The sequence below is a fragment of the Corvus kubaryi genome, unplaced genomic scaffold (genome assembly GCF_017639235.1).
Source record: "Corvus kubaryi isolate FWS band 111438036 unplaced genomic scaffold, C.kubaryi_AGA036_p1.0 134, whole genome shotgun sequence".
NCBI classification, from domain to species: Eukaryota; Metazoa; Chordata; class Aves; order Passeriformes; family Corvidae; genus Corvus; species Corvus kubaryi.
The window spans coordinates 10346279-10370248 of NW_024580668.1; the positions used below are offsets into that span (position 1 = coordinate 10346279).

The 23970-nt window shown below is 49.9% G+C and overlaps 1 protein-coding gene across 2 annotated transcripts in view; it reads right to left on the reverse strand.

Annotated features, from left to right (window-relative positions):
• PPP1R16B (protein phosphatase 1 regulatory subunit 16B) overlaps positions 1-23970 on the reverse strand; it is a 58618-nt gene that overhangs the window by 26031 nt on the left and 8617 nt on the right. Inside the window, exons 1-2 of one of the 2 annotated variants that reach the window (XM_042050279.1) lie at positions 16706-16807; positions 14911-15306 (exon numbers count right to left, since the gene is read on the reverse strand). In XM_042050279.1, coding sequence (XP_041906213.1) covers positions 14911-15157 — 247 coding nt within the window. In that variant the 5' untranslated portion in view covers positions 15158-15306; positions 16706-16807. Of the gene's footprint in view, positions 1-14910; positions 15307-16705; positions 16808-23970 lie in introns of those variants that run through there. The other variant, XM_042050270.1, reaches the window with a different exon arrangement.

The window sequence follows — 23970 nt, forward strand, 5'->3', positions numbered from 1 at the left end:
AAGGGGACCACCAGCAATAAGTGAGTTAAAATGGGCCCTGGTTGCATAAATTGCATCATCTGTGCCACCTACAACTGAGGGATGGCCGTGTTTTGGTGGCCGAGCTCTCCACACATCACCACCCGCTTCTGGGTTGAAGGAAAGGAACACAAAGGAACAGCTGGTGCTGCCTCTTCCACCCAACAGGGCACCAGCAGCACTGGAGCAAGGGAACACATCCCTCATGGAGCAAACGGCCCCGTACCTGCTCTGGGGACAGAACAGCTGTGTGGGCTCTAAGGACAACAGGGTGACACAGAGAGCTTTTGGGACAGACAGCATTACCCTCTCTGCTGCTGGAGCCTTGCTCTCCAGTGCAACCCCAGTTCCCCAGGAGGGCTCTTTCTCTACACAGACCCAACAAACCAGATGGGTTTGAGGTGTTTTGTGCCTGTAACGCACAGCAGCATCAAAGACGTTAAGAAGAAGAACATATTGCACCAGAGAGTCTAACAAATAACACACCCATAAAAGCAGAGAGGAAAGCTCAGCACAAGCAGGCAAATCACAGCAGCTGGGAACTGCAGAGTCACCCTGGGAAGGGGACAGGAGGCAAGGCAAAGCCATCTCCTCCTCCACCGCAGCACCAGCCAGGAGGGTCCCGGTCAGATGGGAATTCGGACACACCTGAGCCCCAGAGAGCTCAGCAAGATGCACAAACCTTCCCTTGGGTTTCTACTCTGCAGTAAAATTCCAAGAAGCATTAAAAGGAGGTTCTTGAAAGGACTGTGAAAGGAACAGGAGCTCTCACAAGGAGGTCCTTACACTGTCAGCAGTTCTGAGATGCTTTGCAACCATCTGATCCCTCCTTCCCCCACACAAAGTATGTAAATCAAGGAGTTTCTTCAGAGAGTGAACTAGATTTGAATGACAAGGTTTCCCAGCTCCTTGGCTGGAAATCCCTTCCTTTCCTACAGTCTTGCTGGAAATACGGAGAAATCTGCTGTTGATGAAGCACATTCCCAGCAGCAAAAGCCAGCAGTGATGGAGAGGGGCCAGGCTACGCTGACCCACTGACCAGTCCTTCTCGGCCACACTCCTGGGCCAGCTCCCACGTGTCCATGCCACACAGGGTACAGCATCTCCCTTCATGGATGACGCTTCCCTCTCACAAGAAAAACAGCTGGATAAAAACTGCCCTGTTGGACTTACCCCAAGAGAAAACCCAAGCCAGTCTGCAGTCGGGAAGGGGCTGCATGAGCCAGCAGGGAAGATGCTCCTTCACCCCCACCTGCCTTTCCCAGCGGGCAGTTTGAGCGTGTTACAGCCACCAGGAGCACAGTGAGAGAGATTTTGGCCATCACACATAACCACAGTGGATAATAACAACTCACTGAACACCTGATTTACTTAATGACTGTATCAGCAGCTTTGCAAGACATCGGTGATTCCAGAGGCAGTCGGTGCTTTGCTGCTGCTCCAAGTCACAGCAAGTGCAGCCAAGCCCCACAGCAAGGCAGGAACACTGAGACTTCCCCCAACTGTTCTTACCTTGTCTCACAGTATTGAAAACTGGGACCTATCGAGACCAAACAAGCCATGGCATTCACTGAACTCTGCTGTGGCTGGGAGTGCTGTAAATCACATGCAGGGACAGGCTCCTCATGCAGAAGTGACAAGGAAGATGCATCTGCAATGATTTTATGGCACATCAGCATAGAAAATGGTTTTGTGTTCCTAAAAGCAGGTGATTAAAATTCCAAGATGTCACAGATTTTAATCCTGAGCTAATTTGTTCCTCTCTTCTATGCTGTATCATACATCACCGCTATCAAGAGAGCAGAACTCTCAAAAATCAGATGTCCTGAAGCTAGAGTACAAGAAAATTATGTTTTCTACAGCAAATCAGTTCAACAGAGGCTCAATAAAACATGATTGATAATTAGTGTTTTCTTTTTGGCAGCTAGTAGCAATTGTCTTCTCCTTAAGCCTGGTGCATTTGCCAATTTAAAACTAATCTGTCCAAAAATGAAACAAAACATCTGCCAAAAAATATCCCAGTGAATATTGGTTAAGATTTACAAAGTTCTACAGCAGAGTGTCACCTGCTACAGCATCGGACAACTCAACAGTAATGAGGGTAGAGCTGAGACAGCCTTGTGGAAAGAGCCATCAGGCAAATGGAAAATGGATGGCAATAGCTAAATCAGTTTAGATTTCCTTAACAGAGGTAGATCAAAAGAAAACTAACGTGATTAGGAGGGAGAGAGACACTGATCCAGATTCATGGAGCAAAGCAGAACAGCTATAAAGTGATATTTATGCCTGTTTTCCTTTCCAGGGCTGCACAAAGCACCAGCACGTACCAGTAGGTCTGGCCCAGATTTATGGGCTAAGGGTAGACCCTTTTAAACAAGGACAGCTTCTCTTCCCCAGCTTACTTTCCCAGTTAAGCAACTGTCCAAAAAAAAAAAAAAAAAATTTAAATAGGCCATAAAAAAGCCTCCCCAGTTTAATTAAATAGAGTAAGTGATAGTCACTGCCTCCTGGCAGTGCCATTCTCCCTGCTCAGGGCACCTTGTCCTGGTTACAGCAGGGCAGGGATGCACTGCCAGAGCCCGGCTTTTGGCTCAGCCCAGTTCACACAGCACCAGATTTGGTGCCAGCACTGGCTGTGGCCATGCACAGGCCCCTGAGCATCCTGCCCTGAGGGTGCAGGCCGGTGTAGTTACACAGCCCCTGACACCAGGCAGGGCACATCCCTGCTGCTGCTGGCCTACTGCAGCACTGAATACTGCAGGAGTACAACACACACCCACCCCAGGAGCACCGTGCCTGCCTTCCCGAGGAAAGCCTGACACAGATCCTGGTCCCTGAACCTGCCACCACCTCCTCCAGCAAACCCTCTGCTGCCTGAGATGAGCCCACTGCTACTCAGAGCTGCCACCACTGCTGCCAGGGGCTCATTTCAGCTGACTGCAGCGCTCAGTGCTTTGCTGGGTGTCCAGGCTCCTCATTAGCCACCACCCCAGCACCCTGTGCCATGGCCAGCACAGCCACCAGCCTCCCCCTTAGCAGCAACACCCACCCGGGCTGCCAGGGTAAAAAGCTCCCTGAAGCCACTCCTGCTGTCCCCAAACCCCACGGGAAGGACTCACTGCCCAGAGATAATGACAGCACAAAAGCTCCCCGCCACCAGCAGTCTCAGAGAAGGCCACCCTGGCTGTGTCCCCGCATGCTCTTGGCAGCCTGCTGCTTTCCAGAGCTGTGCATGTCCCAGGGGATGTGTGAGCACAGGTACACAGCTTTTTTCCATAGCAAACGCACTCCCAGGCTGACACTTTTGTTCAGGTTAAACACCTATGCCCCCAAGACAGCATTTTACACCATCACTCTCCACACCACAAATTGTGCCAAATCTAAAGAGGGTTTTGTTGCTGAGGAGGCTGCCCCAGAGCCAGGGCAGGCTGCACCACTCACCCTGATCCTGCAGCTTGTGCCTCCTGCTCTGACAGGGAGACCTCCAGCCTCCCCTTCACCTACCCCATAAGCATTTCCACCAGCAAACCCTCTCCACTCACAGTTCCATGTTTCACCCTTCTGGCTTCCACCCCAGCTGTGGAGAATTCAGACATCGCAACAAAAGCAAAGGGATGCCCCTAATAAAACAGCCCAATGTCCTCTCATCTTTTAGTGAGAGATAATAAACACAGCCAAGGCTTTACATGAGTCCCACCAAACCTCCACACTCCTGACACGAGTCAGACACCACCTGACACCTCCCAAGGAGCTGGTATTGCATTGGATGTTATTAGGATCTAACGCAGAAGCTGTTTTGGGAAAGTGCAAAACCAACTTTGCCCACTGCAGTGACAATAAACACCCTCTTCATGCCCTCCAGTCCCAAGGTCCTGTGGTCTCTGGGTGACCAAGCTGTTATTTTCATGTCCCAGTCACACAGGAACCAGTGCTGGGCTCTTAACCCCATGGCTCAGCCCGCTGGGTTTCGAAGGCCTCTCCAGCTGTGACACCTCAGGACCCCCACCCACGATGCTCCATGAGGAGCTCTTTGCAGAGGGTCCAGCAGAGAAGCACAGCTGACAAATGAGGTGCCACAGCCATGAGCAGTGTGGATGAGGAGGAGTTCTAAACAGATGTGAGCAGCTCAGTGGGTAGGTAAACAGGATCCCCACTTCTTTCCTGTTCCACGGCTGGAAAACCCACAGGCCCTTCCTGCAGGAAGGGAAGGAGGAGGGTGGGGAGCCCACAGCACTGGGGTCAGCTTCCAAAACTGGGAACTGGCTGTCCCAGGGATCTACTCCTCTCCATGGCACACACAAGATGTTTTCACTGCTGCTGGCAACTCCTGGTTCTGCTCAGGGTAACCCCTGAGGGATCATGCCATGCCAGTGTATTTTAATACCATGGGGCTGTGATTAATGGGGTGGTCTGTACAGCAGCATCCAGCAGGAAGGAGCTGAGTGCTCTTCACGTGGATTCTGTGCCCTGTGGAGCACAGTGCATTAGGTGACCAAACCAAACTGACTGCAGTAAAGTCAAAATACCCAAATATCTTTGGAGGTCTGTGCCAAAATGCTCAAGGATCCACAGGAAACCCCCCGTCAGTGGTAGCTGAAGGTGTTCCTATCAGAGCTTGGTCCAGGATGGCTGAGTGAGGAATGTATTTGTGGAAGCATGAGAATGACACAAGGATCAAGCAAAGCCACATGGCCACACCTCTGGCTCATCACCCTCGCCCTGCTCTGGGCACAGCTCCTTCCACCTCTATCTGCAATCCACGCTGTCAATCCCACCTCACAGGAGAAAAATCAGTCAACAAATATTGCCCTTGAGCTACAAGACAAGTCTCTGGATGTAAGCAAAGCAAGAAATATTTCCTGTTCGCTTGTTCCCTGTAGGGTAACTGACAGATCAGTGCTGCAAACATTCCCATTACTGAACACGTGGCAAATCCTGGAGCACCAACTGATACAGTGCAATGATGACCCAAGTCCTGAATTCATGCTACAGATCCAGTGCTGACCTGTACTCAGACGACAGCTTTCGTGGCTCTAAAGAGTGGTAGAAAATTGCCACAAATGGGAGTAATTTGGGTCAGGGGACAGAGCAGCAGATTTTTCATAGCTATTTCACAACTGCATGATTGAAGTTATAAGAAATAAATTTCCTGTGAAAGCAAAAGGAATCCTGCTTAGGTGCCCTTACAGAGGAAATTTTAAACTCATTTGCCCTTTTAATAAAAGCAAAATGGACTTGCAGCACCTCTCCATGACCCACTGTCACCTACCAACCAGCCAGGCTGTGGTTTTGGCACAGCATCCAGCAGCAGGTTGGAAGCTGGCTGGTTACAGCCTAGACTGGAACTTCATCTCACATTCAGGACGTGCATCACTGTTGTGACAGCACCAGCTTTAGGGGGAAAGAAACCCCTGTGATAACTGCCTGACAGGCAGGAGGATGCCACTGCAGATCCACGGGGACTGTCCTCCTTCACTGGAGCTCTGGCTCTTTCTAACGCCTGCTATTTCAGGCTGTTAACACCAAAATTTTAATTAAAAGAAGAGGCCCATTTAAGCTCCTGTGGAGCCCTGATCCAGCCTTGCTAATTAAAGACAAACTGACAGGATCTGAAATGATAAAATAAACCAGGTCTGAAAAGTTTGAGAGGCACAGGACGAGTCTGAGCTCTAAGTAGGTTGAAACTTGCTCTCCATGTGAGCACTGTGTGCTGTCCAGCCCCAGGTTTCTAAGTGAGGTCCTGGTCTCTGTGGAGCTGACAGACTCTCCAGAGGGTTCATCAACGCGCCCCAGGTCAGATCTCACCTGTCTTCTCTGACAGGACATGGGATCTGAACCCAGTGCTGGCAGACACACAAGTTCTCTCCATGTCCTTAACCTGAGTGAAACAGCTGTCCTTTACTGCAGGGTCACTGCACCTTTCCAGCCCCAAGAGGCTGAGAGCTGTGAGGGATTTCCAGGTGGATTCCTCATCCCAAGTCATGGGGCAAACCACAAACATCCTGCAGCAATGAAACCTTGGTGCAGCAGAGTTTCTCCCTTCCTCTGCAAGGACTTCGTGCTTTTCATCCCGCATTATTGAACAGGGTAAAAATTTGCTGTTATTGGTAAGACAGACACAGAGAATCCTTCAGATCAGATAATTTAAAAGACGATGAATACACCAAGCCATCATGTCTTAGTCCTTATCATTGCAACCAGAAGCACGGAAGTATCAGCACCTCGCCCCTCACCCTTGCTGCTCCAACTGGAAATACTTTGGAGGTGCCACCCACTAAAACATGGATGTGTCCAGACAGATGCAGGTGTAACACAGGACAAAATAGGAGCTGTGTGCAGGTAACTGCCATGAAAACCATCAGCTGCCACCAGGCTAAAACAGGGCTGGTGCAAGCAAGGAGAACGGTGTGAGAGTGACTTTGAGGTTAATTCCTCCTCTAGTCTCCCATTTCTAGAGGTTAACTCTACAGCAGTAGCCCTCAAAACAAAAAAGTATGAGTACTGTTTGGTGGGGGGGCGTTGCTTGGGGTTTTGTTATGGAGGAGGATTGTGGTGCTTTTTATCTAACAGGGTTTCTCGTCAGCCCAGGTAAAGGCAGACAAAGCTAAATGAGACTTTGGAAGTTTCCCACTACATTTCAGAGCTTGATGCTCTTACACTCAAGGCAGAGACCTTCTTGCCACTTTGAAAGCACAGCCCAGCACAGCAGACAAGACCACCAGGGAAATGTGAATTAAGGCCTAGCTTGAAAACCTTGACTAAGCTGAGAAATGCTGCAAACTGCTATAAAAACATATTCAGAACAGGAGAAACACCCTAGAGTAACTAAAGCCCCTTTCCCACATGAGAGGCATTTGCAGCCAGCCTACCTCATGCTATCCAGGGAACCCAGAGGCCACATCCAGCAAGAAAAAGTTGCAAATTGCAGGGACCTCAGTGGAAACTGCATCCGCTTGCTAGGAGCTGCACATGGGCTCTTGTTCCCCGAATTAAAAGGGAGGGCAAGGTGTTTGATTGCATCTTGGCTCTTGATTACAAATGCACCAGCAGCCAGAATTAAACAGTTGGCTTCCTGGCCTAATATTTAGCATCCTTTAGTGCTGGGTTAGAGGGTGGGCAAGGCTTAGGGGATGTTTTTATATACCAGCATCTTTTTTTTTTTTTAAATTTTATTTCTTCTCAAGACATTTGCAGTGAATGATAACATTTCCCAAAGATCTGGGCTGGCTCCAGAGGAAAAAACAAGCAGTGGAAGTGTCTGTAGAAGCAGCTCTGCACTAGGCTATAAGGCACTGCCTGAACCAGCTGCCATAGCAACTGCTATTAAAGAAAGAATTACAGCATTCTTCACGGAAGTAGGAAAACTCCCAGTCAATAAGCGTAAGGATGAGATGCAAAGCAAAAAAAAAAGGAGGATAAATACAAGGAAGTAGGAAAAATATGTACAACTGAATGAGAAGCAGGGCCACTTGCACAGGTAGGTGTGCTCTGGTGTTGCGGAGATGCCTATAAATACACTAAGATACCTAACTCCACCCTCATTAGCAAACATTTTAGATACAGTTGATCCTGCCTTGGGGCAGGAGGTGGATTACATGACCTCCTGAGGCCCTCCCAACCTCTATTTTCCATGATTCTAGGAGGGAGAAATCTACACCAGCTGAGCTGAGCTGGCCCCATTCCAGAAAGCCAGGAATTTAAATCTGGAAAAAAAATAGATTTAATCCACTTTTCAAGTTCTCCTTGACCAGGAGAAAGGGGCAGAAAGCAGAGCCTGCAACCACAGCTTACAGGCAAGTTCTTCCTGGCCGGAAATGCATTTTCAACCGTACCAGGGGTAAAGAAGCAACATCATGTTTCACCCTTCAAGAAGGATTCACCCCCAAAAGTATTCATTTTCCCACCAACATAAATTTGCAGAGAACAATCATATACGTGGCTGCAGACCTGTGGTTTTGGTTGTGGGCTGTTTTGCAGGGGGTTGTTTTACAAAATACACTTGAAAACAGAATGATGCTGCAAAAAGCCAGAGAGCTCTCGGGATCAGTCAGGCTCATGTCCTACATCCCTGCATTAGACCCCACAACACAGCCCTGCAGCAGGACAGAGCCTTGGCTCTCAGAGCTCACAGCCAAGGAGAGAAAGCAGACGAAATTTCACTCTGGGTTGTGCTGCTTATTACACAGAAGACACCAGAGGTCCCTGACGGAGCTGCTGTTTATCCTCTCTGGTTCCTCCCTATCGGAGTGGGACAAAACACGCGGTGAATGGAGTGCAGGAAACAGCACACACCTGGGAAGGCAGCCAGGCAGGCAAGAAACACACTGCCTGCACGAGAAAACCCCGTGTCCCAGCCCCTCGAGCAAGGACCTGGCTGGGCTGTAGGGTCTGCCCTTCCAGGCGTTATCCCACCGAGCAGGCAGCCAGGCGTGCTGCTCTCAGTGCTCCATCCCATCCACGGCCATGCCTTGGCCCCCCTCGTGCACATGGCAGGCAGTGGTCCCCTCAAGAGAAAACACCAGAACAACCAAGCTGGGAAGTTACAGGCTATAAAGAGCCACTGACGTATCAGCAAGTAATTCCAGGCTCAGACTGGGAAGTGCTGGCTTCGACATTCGGAGGAGACACCAGGAAACAAGCAGGCATGCAAGGCTGTCTCCGTGTCACAGGAAGCAGAGCAGCCAGCACAGGGAAGGGAAAGGTTAAATGCCACTGATTTAGCACCTGTAGGCAGGGACATCTCCAGGCACCTGGTTGAATTAAGGTCCCATTGATAATCTGCCTTGGGCTCACAAAAGTCTGACGTTCCTGGCGAAGGCGGCTGCTGCATCCTGAGCCCTCCCTGCCGTGATTTGGCTGGGCAGGGTTTGAGAGCAGATGGTGACCTTACATATCCTACCTACTGCACCTTGCAGGCACAACCTGAGGAGTTCCAGCCTCTCCTCCCCATTGCCCAGATCTCCTTTGGAGGCAGGAATACTCCTCACACACAGCCACACTAACACCATTGACAACACCAATAAACCAAAGAAATGTCCAGTTTGTATTTAGGTGCACGTGCAACCAAGGAGACATCGAGTTTCTCCTCCAAAACACACTGTAGCCAAATGTTGGAAGGTGATTAAGTGACTTAAGCTATGTCTAGTAAGAAATGAAATCTTGACAACAGTCACTGGCCAATCCCTGTTTGATTAAAAACACCTTAAACCCAAACAGTCCATTCTTACTGGCAGGACAAGCAGTTTGAATGCAATGTTTATTCATTACCCTGTAATTCTATTACAAAATACACCAGAAATATTTTCAGTGGTATCAGAAATGGTGGGAGGCAGCACACATGTAAAAGCCAGAAAATGAAATGATGTGGAAATGACCAAATTTTGGGGGAAAAAAAAAAATAAAATTTTCTGATCAAACTTTTTTAAAGAAAAATTTTCAAATGAATTGTTGAAGTTGAGTTCAGATTTGGGGAAAGAGAGGGCCTCATGCCAGGAAAACCTGAGGTGGACTTCCACCATTAATTTCAAAACAGAAAAGCTGGCATTTGAAGCTCTTATGAATATAATTTCCCCACTTGATTGAATTTCAGAGAGTAGGGGAAAAAAATTAAAAAATATTTATGTGTTATGACAACAGAGAAAGTTGCTGATTCAATATTGCTTACACTCCCAGATGCCTCTAGTTAGCTGCCATATGCAAATCACCCCGCGTTGGCATCACATCCAAATTGCATGAAAAAGCCAAGTTAAAATGTGGCCAAATACGTGAGTCTGCTTTTGGAAGACACACCAACCCCCATTAACAAAATTAACGAAATTCATCATTTCCAAGGGCTCCCACATGCAGCTTCCTAAAGAGGACAGCTCTCATTTCCACACCCAGTGAGTTTAAAGCTCAAGAAATGCCTTTGTTATTGAAAAGAAACTTCTAATTTCTGTCTCAAGCCATTCCCAAATACCCAGATACACACTCAGACTGATGGTGATAAGAGATCTTTTCTTTTCAGAGCCCTTCAAAGGGCACAAAACCCAGGGGAAAAAGCTTCTCAGACAGATAAATGCACTTACTCACAGACCTGGACACAGAAACCCCACAAAAAAGCTTCAGTAGAGTAATGATGTGGATGGAAAATTAAGGCACCTCATAAAAGGTTTGAAGTAACAAGGGAACAGATCACATCAGCTTGGAAAGGTTAAAGAAAGCAATTTATAGACACTAATTAGGGCCTCTTTTAAAAGTGCCTTTGCAAATGACAAGGTTGGGTTTATTCCAGAGAGGTGCAAAGGGAGCGTGGTCGGGGTGGATGAGCCTCGCTCGGCATCACAGCACAGGAACGGGAGATTTGAGGGATGGCACAAAGGGAACAGGGGGAATGTGTTTATATGAACAAGTTGCTTCCTCCCCAGGGAAATCTTCCCCCACAGGACCCAGTGAGCCCCAAGCTTACGCCCTCTGCTCTGCCGCTGGGAACTGTTTTGCCGAATGCCAAGTCCAAGGTCACCAAACTCGCGTTTTCCTTCGCTTTCAGGCTCACCAGCCGTAAGGATCTGCACGGCTGAACTCCTGCAGAAGCGCTGCTTTATGCAACTCTCTGGCTCTGATAAAGTTTTGCTTGCAGGATGAAGTGCCAGGAGGTGGGAGCTGAAGGACTCTGCAGCGATGCTTCCTGCAGCCATCGCCGGGGGGGCAGCGGCTGCCTGTGGGAGGCACCTCTCATCCCAGAGCAGGAGAAACCAGGGCACCTCCGGCACTGCTGGAAGGTGAATCAATCCTTGGGGTCTCTACTTCCCGGCTGGCTCCTTGAAGGGAGCCCAGCTCACCCTGAAGCCAATTCCAACACCTCCAGTTGGTGTCATTCAAGCGGGAGCTCCCCCAGCAAACAGCCCAGGTGTGCAAAGGGACCTCCAGACAGCAAATGCCACACGTCTGTACAAGCAGCCACTTTACCCACCTCTGGGATCTGTTCTTTCAGTTTACAGAACACCAGCTTGTCTCCCCATGTTCTGAGGCTGCTTTTAGAGGAACTCAGTGATGTAGAAAGACCTGGACACGACAGCCCTGGCTGCTTTTGGGGACAAGGTGCTGCCCTGGGAATGGCAGGACCAGCCTCCTCTCCACAGTTTCAGTCCATCACCTCACAGAACAGCCTCAAAGGGCCACAGCCCTCAGCAATTTCTTATCTTCTCACAAATCCTTTGCAATCAGTACAGTAGCTCATAAAGCATTCTTTTATTGCATTATAAAGCAACTCCTTCGCAGCCATCGGAGCAGCCCAGAGGCTGCATCCAGCACCACACTCCCTGTAAGCTCTGTGTGGGCTGAGGGTCCTCCCTTTTGCACCATCCCTTTGAAACCAGCTCGGATTGAGCCCAGAGCCATGTGAAGACTTGAACATATTTCCACTTAAAATGGTGCTGCTGCGTGATGCCTTTCCCCAGCATTCCCACAGAGGAGAGGGGACCAGGTCCAGTCTGGCAGCTGGGAGTGCTCTGGTCTCCCACCTTAGAGCTCACCGACGAGCTGTCTGGAGCTATCTCAGCTTGCCAAACTGAAGGTCCAGGCAGCACCATGCAGCCCAGGGGCACTGCTGCCCTCGGTGTGGGGTCACTGCCCATCACCTCGCTGTCCCCAGCGTGCCTGTCCGCTCACATCTGCCACCAGCGTGTGTGCAGCGTGCTCCTTACCCCGGTTCTGTCAGCAGAGATCCAAAGGAGCTTTTAATAGCAGCTTGTTTGTGAAACCTGGGATGTTTTGACAGAGCTGTTGCAGAAGATGCAAGGCACAAGCTGACAGGAGCCATCACCCCTTCGCAGCTCCTGCCCACGCTGGGGCTGATGGTCCCCAGGAGCCTTCATTCCTGCTTGGCCACCAAACTGACACCATGGAACCACAGAGTCATTTAGGTTGGAAAAGCCTTCCAGGATCATCGAGTCCAACCATTCTCCCAGCACTGCTAAGGCCACCACTAACCCATGTCCCCAGGGGCCACATCTATGCATCTTTTAAATCCCTCCAGGGATGGTTACTCAACCACTGCCCTGGGCATTTCTTTTGGTGAAGAAATTTTTCGTAATAACCAATCTAAACCTACCCTGGGGTGCAACTTGAGGCCATTTCCTCTTGCCTTTCACTTGTCACCTGGGCCACAGCAGCTCTCTCAATTACACCCTGGCAAGAGGACAGTAAAAGCAGCATGTCCAGGACCTCAGGACCCCTGAAGAGTGGGGCTGGGTTCTGCACCCACCAGCTCCATCCTACAGGGCTCAACTACCACCTCAGGAGGTGGTCATACACACCACAGCCTCAGCCATCACCTGGACAAAGAGCCAACTCACTGCCCAGCTCCACTTTCTCCTCCCTGATTTCATTGCACAGCACCTACCACCCTCCCCTCTCCCACTTCAGGGGTGAGAATGATAAAAATAAACAGCAAAGTCACAAGGAATGGAAATGGCACAGCCGCCCAGAGGCAGCTTGGAGGTGACACGTGCCAGCTGTGCCCCCAGCTCCAACCCTCCTCACACTGACTTACCAACCTCTTAATCATTTATATTTCACCTCCCCCTCCACATCCCACATGGAAACAAAAGATGATTCATACATCAAAATAATCACCTGGGACCTCTGAAAGCCCACGAGTTTCCTCACTTCCTTGATAAGGAATTTTGCCAGTTTGGCACCTGGGTTTGACTGTCCCCTCCTCTCTTTATACTGGTCCCACATCACAGAGGGGGCAGAGCAGGCACAGAACCTGCCCACACACTGATTAATTAAATCAACTGAGCACAAAACAAATTCACTGTAAAAACGTGAGGCATCTGAAAAATCCAGCTACTTGGGAAGCACCTGTGCCCTGGGAATACTGCCCCTCGTCCTCTCCATAGGGTGGGGAGGTCGATTTTCTGTCAGCAGGGAAGTGGTTTTACAACATTTGAGTTTTATCACCAGCCTCACATTGGAAAGAGCAACTGCTGGTTCAAGCCCACCATGGCAAGCTCATGGAAAAAGGTCAACAGCATTATGGTGCCAGAAGAGATCTTCAGCAATGGATGGAAAAGAGTGAAGCTGGGAGCTGAAAGCTCAACTCTGCAGCTTCAGCAGTGAACTATCCACATCCACACGCGGTGCAAGACCACTGCCCACAGGACCCTGCCACCAGAACACTGCTGTCACTGCCTGCACACACGGCAGCCCTGCCTGCTCGCTGCCATCAGGGAGCACAGCCATCCTTCCCCAGGCCCTGGTCACAAACACCTCCACCACTCCTGCACCCCTCACAAAATGAGAAAGCATCTGTAGGACAGACAGTGAAGGAGCTTTCCTCCTTCCAAATGGCCCAGATCCCGCACCAGAAAGAGCTAAAAGCAAAACTACGAGGTTGGGCCTCTCACAGACCCATCACACCCCCCACCACAGTGCTGAGCAGAGGCACCAGCGCTGCACAGAGAGGAAGATGGTAAAACTCTCATCATCTGCCCCAACGCTGTCAGCGGCAGCTGAACAGCTGGGTATGAAACCCAAACCACAACCTGCCAATACCTGCCAGCACAGGCAGAGGTGCTACAAGTCACAAACCTGTCCTCTCAAGCAATGCCAGCACTCACAGCTTCACAGCTGGCTTCACTGTAGGAGCCCTCCTAGAAGACCACAACAGCTCAGAGAGAGAAACACGGGATCACTGGAGCAAAGAGCTGGAAAGAGCTACAAAACCTCTAAAGCAAGGAAGGAACAAATAAAAGCCTACAGTTCCAGGGCATTATCACAGGTCTGCTGTCCCAGGGAGGTCACAAACGCACACAGAACCAGAGCCACAGCAGGGCTTGGCTAATGCAGTGACAGTGACCAGGCAGTGCCACCACTGTCCATGCTCTGCTTCCAAACAGGAGCAAAACACACACACAAGGACAAGTTACAGTGCACAAAAGGCCTGCTCAGAAACAGGGACATGACTTTGGGGAGATTCTTCACGAGACAAGATGAGGTCCTTGCCTTCCACTCACACCAGGCAAGGATACACCGCCTCTTGCAGAGGGTGCTGCAAACTAGAGCAGCATTCTCTAGCAGAGATGCTCAGCTGGCCAGGTTTCCTAAGCACCTTCCTCTGCCATGCCAAGGGATCAGGAAGATCACACCAGTTTCGCTACCTTGCAGAGCACCAACCCCAAAGGCTGCTCCAGCTCTGCTGCAAGAGATTTTTATTCCTCTGCAGAGGAGCACTCTCCAGCTCCCCAAAGCTCACAGGTTTTCCCCCGTGTTGTGCTGAGGCTAATGGTTATCGACTTTTAGACATTTTTTTCTCCTCCCCTCAGATTTTGTAGCAGAAGCAAAGCACTTTCATCCACTTTGAAATGGTGCAATTAAACCAATTTCTGAACAATTTGCAGTTCTGTTCTTCAGGAAGCACTAAGCAAAGCCACGCTTCCCAGTATTTTGGGAAAAAATTCATCCATCCACATAGCTCTGAATCCATGCCCTCAAGCAGGGAAGCTGAAGAGATTTACACTGACATGTAAATCCCTTCGACAGACTTCCATAAAACCACTGAGAGGCACACCCAGAAGGCAAGGAAGTGTTTCACACCTCCTGTAAGTAGGAAGTGTGAGAAGGAAAGAGATGAAAGCTGCCTTCCTTCACCCAAACCTCAGTCACAACTCCTGCCCTATCCTGGCACTCATGCACCCACTCCTGATGCCAACCAAGGTAACGCTGGTGTCACACGGGGCTTTGGGGACCTCAGAGCTGTATCAGAGATAGCAACGCTTTAAAGCCCAACACCACACCAAGGGCAGTCCATGGATGACAGCACAGATGCCTCTGCACACCAGAGAGGACTTCACACCACATGGAGCTCACAGGCAGCCAGACAAAACCCGCCAGGCACAAGTGCCGTACCTTCCTCCACGTCATTCCTCAGAGAAGCCTCCAGCAGAGCAACGCTGGCTTCAAAAGACACTTTCTTTCTGTTCACAGCGTTTCTCTTCTTTTCATGCTTTCTCTTCTTGTGCTGCATCTCCTTCTCATACTGGGCCCATTTCTTCAGCTGCTGAGCCCTCCGTTTCTGGGCTGCCCGCAGCCTCTCCAGCGTGGGCACCTTGTCCAGCAGCTGCAGCTCGGTCAGGAGGTCCACGTGGGCATCCATGGCTTCTGCCGAGAGAGGGGAGCGGGAGGATGTCCCAGTGGGAAGGGATGTCCCACCACAGGTCCTCTGGATGGCAGCCACCTGCTGCTATACCAGCATCCTGAGCTGGGGAGGGCCCATGGCAGTGTCTGCTGAGAAGGAGGGGGGACCTGAAATGAAGACAAAAGCAGGAGAGATCAGGTGTCATCAAGCACGTGAGTGCAGCCTGCTGGAAAACACAATAGGCAACATCTACCACTGCAAAAGGCAGCTCAGTTAACTGTGCTTTAATTGCTCTAATTGCTTTAATTGTTCTTACAGGCCTTGGTGATTCCCCCCTTCCCCCACTCCAAACATCCCAGCAAAACCCTCTTGATTAAGCAGAAGTTCTACTGAGACACTCGTTAATTCTACTCTCACATTAACCCTCTCCTACAAGCAGAATAAAGTCTTAGTGAGCAAAGATCTTCCACATGTTTGATACCATTTATCAGACAACTCAGGAGCAGTCTGAGTACTGAGACTCGCATCCTTCCCTGGGCTGCTCCCCTCCATCACCCCTCGTTCCAGGTGTCCCCACCCCTCTGTCCTGCTCCGATGCACACCAGCAGCTGCCTCCCTGAGCAGCAAAGCACAGGTCAGAGGGAACCAAGGCTGCAGGGGCAGAGCCCAGGGCAGCCACAGACACCGGATGAGGCCATTCCAGCACAAACAGCCCAGAAGCCAGAGGCTGGAGAAACCTCGGGCTGCCTGTCTGGTGCTCCGAGGCCAGGCAGGTTTTCCCAGAGGAACTCTACCCACCAGGAGCATCATCTGTGCTGCTCTTCTTCATCCATCCAGCCCCTTCTCAGCCCAGCCCCAGCTGAGGACAGATGGATAGACCTGGCTCCCATTAAGAACACTTAAAGCACCTGAGCTCTTAAAAACATGGTGTTGTGTTGATTTCTCTCTTCCTTCGGGTTTTCTCCTCACCACACACTAAATCACTTTGGTTTTGCTGTTCAGGCTCCACAAGCACAGCAGTGAGAGCAGTCGATTCACAGCTCCTGACCCTCGGTGTGACCACAACACAAACCTCTGGGCAGGGCTACCCACAGAGTGACCAACCAGGGCCCCATGGGCAGCTACCCAGTCACCTGCTGCACGGGAGGAGGAAACACACCCCACATTCTGGGAGAGGTCCAACAGGTATATTTGAAATAAAGCCGACATCACAAGCAAATTGAATTAATCCTTTCCAAATAGACAATGTGCAAAGCACATTGAATGGCTCGTGCAAAATCCAGGTAAGCAGTAAACAACCAGGTCTGAAATGAGAGCTCTTGTGGTTCAGCCAGCTTGGAGGGCACAAAGAAAAAGAAAGTGTTGATGGGAAAGGGAGACTGAGAACTTAAGTATTCACAAGCACCTGAAAAAGCCTCAATAGGACAGTTAAGCTCAGCTCTGCTGCTGCAAAAGGGAGGAAGCAACAGCCTTGTAAGCACTGGATGCAGAGAATCTATGGGAAAAGCAGCAGAAGAGAGGCAGCTAAACCCAGCTGAGAGCCATGGTGAGGATACCACACCTTACCCTACCCAGGCAAGCCAGGAACAGCCGCAGCTCATCCCTCTCAGAGGGCAGAGCAGCCCATCGAGGAGACCTCACTCTGGGGGGCTGCAGGGAAGTGTCCACACCATGCAGCACATCCACCACATCCCAGGGAACTCCACAAGGCTGAGGCATCCACGCCTACTAAACACTGCTACAGACCTTCCACAGGGGTTTGACCTTACCTATAAATATCTGAGAGCAAGACACGCCATTTCCTCCAACAGATAATTGGTTTGGGAACTGAAAACAAACAAACTCAGCCAGAGCACAACAGGCAGGTCCAGGCAGCTGCTTTATCCAGTAAATGGCCAAGGACAGCTTCAGCAGCACCTGAAAACCTTATTTTGAGGACTTCAGGATAGACTTGAACAGAAAAAAAAAAAAAAAACCTGTTTAATCCCATAAGAATTTAGGAGTGCCAAAAAATGCTTTAGTTCCACACAAGGAAAAACCCAAATCCTTGCAAAGTATTTCATAAGGGAAATACTCCCTAGAAATTCAAATTCAATTCACTTGCTTGAGATGGAAAAAAACAACTTGTGGCTTTAGCATGGCACTGGAAAGCAAGGGAAGGGTGCCATGGCTCCTCCACAGCACGAGAGCCACACACAGCTCACCCTGGTGGGTCCCTGCCCAGAGCCCCCACGGGCTGGGACTCACCATAGTCCCCAGAAACCCCACAGAAAATGCATGAATGCACTTTCCAAAAAGCTTTTCTTTTGGGACAGACGCATTTCCCAGGTGCAGGCGCTCGGCTGGAAAGCTCTTCAGCACCTCCTGTGAACTCAGCTCCTGCCCCTGGCAAGCATTCCTGGGAGTATCTTTGTTGGCAATCTCAGTCTCTGCTGCAGCAACACAGCCTGCAGATCCGAAGCCCCAGTTACAATACCTCGAAGGAGGGGAGATAAGGGCAGGAAATGCCTCTCGGAATACCGAACAGGCACTCCCACCCTGCTCCTTTTCCATTGTTTGCTAAAAGATGAACAAATATTTTCCAAAACACACCTGGAGTAGAAATGAGGAATGCAGGATTATTAAAGCAGGAAACTTTTTTTCAGCATTTCATAAGACAGACTGGAAATTTTCTTGGTGGGTTTAGGACTGCACCCTGGAAAGAGCAACAGGACGTTGATTTATAAGGAGAGGACAAGTGTGGCTGGGCTTGCCCATGTTTCAGCTTTCCTGCAGCTGCTCCTCTGCTCTCCAACAGAAGAAATGGGAGATTCAGATGGTCTGCAAAGGGGAGTGAAATGGAGAGGGGAGGGATCCACGGGCATCAAGACATCTCTGGAAGTACCAAACACCAGCATCTCCTCAATCAAACCAGAAGATGAACCTCTAAAGGAGCTAAAAGGTCACCCTGAGAGCTCTTCCTGGAGAGGACACAGTTCAACTCCTCCCAGACATAATTCCCTATCACTCTCACAGACCCCAGAGCCCCAGAAAAGATTTTTGTCCCATCACTCTGGCTGCCTGTTTTCCAGTGACCTGGTTCCTTCCCTGTACCTAAAGAAATGGCACATTTGACTTCTGGCACAAACAGGTCAGGCTAACTATAGCACAAGTTCGGGCCCCAGCATCTGTTTACCTGCAAAGTGACACAGAAGTGGCTGTGTGGGTGGCTGTGGCTTGCAAGGCATTGCATTTTGGTTTCCGTTTTATTTAAAAAGAAGAGGGGGGAGAAAAAAAGTGCCATTCCTCATGTTGGAGCGAGCTGAGCAGTTTCCATGAGCTCAGCAGATCTGCTGCCACCACGCTGAGCACATCCTGCCACACACACACACAGCCCCTGGCCCTGCAGGGACAATGGGGACTATTTCAGGGGCCAAAAGGAAGGCAAGGCACTTGTGCCACCCCCCTCCTCCCAGCACTGCAGCAGGGAAAGGCTCGCTCTCACCGGGTCAGAGATTGGTTCCTGAGAAGGGCACACAAGTATTGGCCAACACCGTTGTGGGGTTTTTTTGTAAATTTGCATTTCCTGTATATTTTGTCTCACCTGACTAAGCCCAAAAGGGCTTTCAGGGCAAGGTTACTCACTGACAATACAAGAAGAGACGGCGGTTCCGTGAAGTGAGAGTTTACTGAGTGGTTGCAACTTGTGCCACCAACCCTGTCTGAAGGCGTCTCTCGCACACACTCCTTCCTGTTTCACATCTTGAAACCCCCCAAAGGTGAAAACCAAAGGTACTCACTTTCCTCCACCAGCACACACTCAGAGCTGCCCCCCTGACCTTCCTACAAAGCATTTGGCTTGCAGACACTTTGCCATAACACTGCCGAGGCTGGAGCTGGATCTATTAAAGCAGCCACACTGCTGAGTGAGGCTGGAGAGCCTCCTCACCCCCCCATCTGATGATGAAGCTGGAGCTGAGACCTGCAAATCCTCTGCCACATCTTCCCAAGGCAGCAGTTAAAGCACAGCATGACGCTGATGCAGAACACAAACACTTACAGAAGTCCTTCACTTAAGTGTCATCAACTAATTTCAGTTTTATTCCACTTAAAAAAAAACCAAACACAAACCATGGAAAAGCAACCCTTGAATGGGATACCTTGAAGTGAAAGACTGGAGATTTCTTAAAGCTTTCAAGTAAAGGGAAAACTGAAGGCCCAGGTATGTGAGTGGCCACTCCTGAAGTTAAGGAGATTGTTCCCAGTCACTGGATTGCTCGTGGGGAGACACCTGCAGAACAGGGCCCGGATGATCAGGTGAGGTGTCTGCAGCACAAAGTCAAGTCAGTGGCATGGAGAGTGACAGAAATAGCCCTCTCCTCCCCACGCCAAGCTAATCTTTCCACTGGAATTGGAAACCAAGCACGAAAGCCTCTAGCAGGGATCTGAGTGCATAAGCAGTCAGCAGAGGAGGTGGTGCATGACTTAATTATTTTATTAACAGTCAACTCCTGCACCGTGGCAGGGAAGGCCAAACTTCACCCCTTCTGCTCCCTGCGAGGGCCAAGGCCAATCTGTGTGTTCCTGGCCCATGAAATGCTAGGTGACCAGCCCACTGCAGCCCTTCTGCTGAACCCATCCTCTGGCAATAGGCACCACTGAAGAACCCACAGGCTTCTCCTTTGGGCATCACGTTCAGGATTGTCCCTGCTTAGGGATACAGAGCAGCCAAAGACACATGGGTACTCCTGCTGCTGGCCAGGATCTTCCCAGGGTCTGGAGGCAGCAGCAGAGCAGCTCTTCATCACTGGGCCCCCAATGAGGCAAGAGCTCACTGGAGCCCAAAAGCCAAACACCATCCACAGCCAGCCAGAAAGCCACTGAGAGAAGGAGGCGACAGCCCAGGGGACAGGCAGGAGCAGCAGGCACAGGAGCTCAACCATCCCCAAGGGAGGACAAGGCAGGGGATGTGCCTTGGGGCTGACCATACACAAAGAGCTGAGGTCCTTTCCCTCCCTCCCACAGCCCAGACTGGGTGGGAAGGGCAGCAGCGTCCCCCTCCCACCCCTCCCAGAAGAACTCGCTCCAAGTCACTTCCTAAGCCGTGTCCCTGCAGAGCACATACCCACGAACAGCTCTGCCAAGGCACTCCCCACCCACCGCTGACACGTGAGCTGCTCTGATCTGCAGCACCTTCAGGAGGACGGGAAACAAGCCCCTCTCCTGTCCTACTGATGAGAACAGAGAGCCCTGTGCTGGATCAGGAGCTCTTGGCGTTTGTGGGGTTTATTTTTTTAATTAGTAGAGAGTGCATCAAATCAGGAGGGTCCTCCATGCTAAGATCACCACAGTCTAAAACCGTTTCTTATATAACTGCCTCTGTCACCTCCTGCCTTTTGGAGAATCATTTCATTAGAGCACCATCAGCAAGGACACTGCATCGAGCCCCACCTGGCAACTGCCCCAGCTGTTAGAGCCTCACACACCTACAACAGGGGACCTGGCTGCTGGGTCTTCAAATGAAGACACAGTGGTGGATACCAACAGCGACCACATGGCAAACTGGGGAGTTCAAATCACAAGAGCTGCCCCTCCACCGAATCACAGCCCCAAAACACTCATTTTCACTGGCAGTGCCACAGGACACAGTCTCAGTTCCTACAGAGCAGCATTTCCAGCCTCCTGAAGGGTTTCCTTTTTTTCCTGAAGCTTAAATTTTCATTTCTCCAGCATCACCCTCCCAGACAGGTTGTACCATCCCCTTTGTCTGGATCTCTGTGCACGGACTGTGACACAGGTGGGCACCAACCACCATCTCCTCTGGACATCAGGGCTGGTGGGAGGGCTGAAGGCAGAAACCTGAACACAGCCCAAGGCAGCACATCAAACAACAGCTGGACACTAACCCCAGCCAGTGCCTTCACAATAACCTGCAACAAACCCTTCTCCAGAGGTCAAGAGCATCCGCTGGTGAGCACATGAACACAGAACAGGGTCACTGGCATTTCTCTGGGCAACAAACTCACTGCAAGAGCCACACCACCACCTCAGGATTGTTATTTCTAGTCCTGTGCTCCTGCCACGAGGTGCTGGTGGAAGCTACTCGTCCCTCAGCGCTACTCTGAGAGCTCTGGCTATTGCTTCTGGTGGCAAATTCTTCTTGCACACACCGTGTGAGTCTCTCTGTTGTGCTGTGAGCCCCACAGCACTCACAGGTTAACCACACAGAGGAGTGAAAATGATGAAAATTGTTGCTGCCTCATTTAATTTCACCGGCATCTTAGAAGTAAACAGCTCCTTTCCTCACTCAAGGCTTCTGCAACACTGTAAGCAGCAGATGCTCAGCACTACCAGAAGAATGGCTCCTCCTGAAGGAATGACAGGGCAAGTAGCAAGAAATATCACTTAAAAAATTAAAAAGAAAAAAATATATATGTATTTTAGCCAGGAACACAACTCCTACATCTGCCCTGGGGTGCTTGTGGGGAAGAGCAGGTACAGAAATCTTCTGGGTGAGAGATCTCATCAGAAATTGGGGGTTTCAGGAAAGATTCTTGGCTTTCCCACAGGTTTCTTGTATGCAAAGTAAGTAACTTAATCTGTGCCCTAATTACCTTCTTAAAGTGAAGATACTGTTTTACCATCTGCAGCAAAGGAGCTTTCATTGCTGCCGGCTGCAATGGTGGTGAAGGTGCATCACTGTAAATTATTTTTCCAGCTTGATGGAAAGCTCAAAATTTCAAGCTAAATTCTTCTCCAGAGAACTAAAAACATTTTGGTTTGGCTGCTTTATCTCTATTTCCAGATAATCTCTCTGTCTTCAATGAGCCCATTCCCAGCAGACGGGATGAAATACAAGCAAGAAGAAAAAAGCCAAACAGCAAGTCAAAAAAAATCTCTTTGGAGCCAACACTGGTAATAGAAAGTTTTAAGTGCCTCTTTCTTTTCTCCTCCCAAGTATTCCACTCCTAACAATACTGGCAGTTGTTTGAGGAAAGCCCCTCAGCATTTTCACTATATATTTCCTGTAAACACTCAACACAGCACAATATACATTCTTTTTCCTATCAATATTTCAACGTGGGCTTCCTCAAAAAAAATTTAAAAACAGCAAAAAACCTTCTGTGCCAAGCAGTCCTCCCCCACATCAGCGTGCCGTGAGGAGCAACACAAACCTGGTGGTGGTCCCCAGACACAAAGGGCTGGACAGCTCAGTCTCAGGGTTCAGCAGACACAGCAGGGAAGGGCTTTGCTTTGTGTCTGAGCACAGTTTACACACATGATTGAGGAGCAAGCCAGAGCATTAAAGCTAAACCAGCTCAGATCTCACTTCCCTCCCCACGTGGCTCCTGTGCAAAGCTGCTCCTGGAGTTCCCAGTGCAAGGCAGCAGGACCTGAAGGCATTTTAAAAACCTTCCTCTAAAAGCTCTGTAGAGCAAATGCATCCTTCTGTGCCTGCTCCAGCACAGCACTTCAGAGCTGCCACTTTTCTGCGCTAAACTGCCCTTGCCTGGGTAAAGTTTCAAATCTAGAACTTCCATGTGGGTGGTTTTCCCACTCACTAATAGTTGCGGGTTTCTTCTCCCCTCTCTATTTTTATTCCCCATCATCTTCCTCACCAGCCAAGCTCCGCTCTCACTGGCTCTCCCACCACATCCATGGGCAGAGGGGGCTGTTCCAGCCCCAGTTTGAGGTGTAGCTCTAGAACACCTTGAAGGGTACCTTGGAGCTGTAAAAACTGCTCAGCCCCCTTGCACTTCCCAAGGGGGAAGCCTTGGGTTCCCCTCCTGCTTTCAGGTCGATCAATGAATCAGTAAAAACAGACACCCTGGGCCCTTGGCCACTAAATTCCACAGGGAGAAGGGAGAGGGGCATTTCTGCCAGCTGGAACATGAACATCTAACGGTGATTTCAAGTTGAGTTAAACATCAGAAAGTAAGTTCAGGGCTCAATTTCAAACAAAACCAGAGCAAGGCATTCCCTTTTAATCCAGAGCAATAGAGAAACCCACTCAGCAGCGTGCAAAGCTGCAGCCAGCACTCACTAATTGTCCTGGTTCCTTTTCTCCCTGAGCTGAGGGCTGAGCACACATAACCAGGAGCAGAGCTCTCCCCTGCTCCCCTCTGACTGTGCCCCAGACAGCACACACAGCTCCAGGGAAGATGATGCTTGAAGACAAGGAAATTTTATTCCTTCAAGAATCCAGCACACGCACCACTCCCCTCTCCCCTTTGCTCCCCTTAGCAGAAAAGTGCCTGCTAACAAAATTTATCTCCGGCATCAGAGGAGCAGCAGGATCCCTGCCCTTAGGCAAAGAGAGAAGGATCAGAATGGGATTTCTGTGCAAACATGAAGCGAATCCCAACTTCCCTCGCACGAGAGCAGCCCCATCCTCTGAGCCAGGCAGTTAAACATTGAAGGAAAGGCATGCAGCAGCTCTGATTATGTGGAACAAAAATTAATTGAGGGCATAAGTCTCTGGTTGGGCTCTCCATTTCTTTTTTCCACAGCACATTATATGGGAGTGGGGGTTGCAATGCAGGCACCTGCAGGGAAAGCAGCCCGACCCATCTGTGACAGTGATATTACCTCTTTTTATTTGTTTTTCTGGTTAGAGCTTCCATTTTTTATCAATCCTGCCACAGACAGATGTGTGGAAGCTTCCAAAACTGCATCCCTCTTCCTGACATTTTCAGCTACACACTGAGAGATCTGTAATTTGGAAAACAACAATTTTCCCTCAAAACAGGCTTTAAAATAAGACATGGGGAAAATAAATAAAAAAAAAAAAAGCAAACCCAAAGCTAATTTCCAACAGAATCTCAAAAACACCACTGGAAGAGCCCACACCC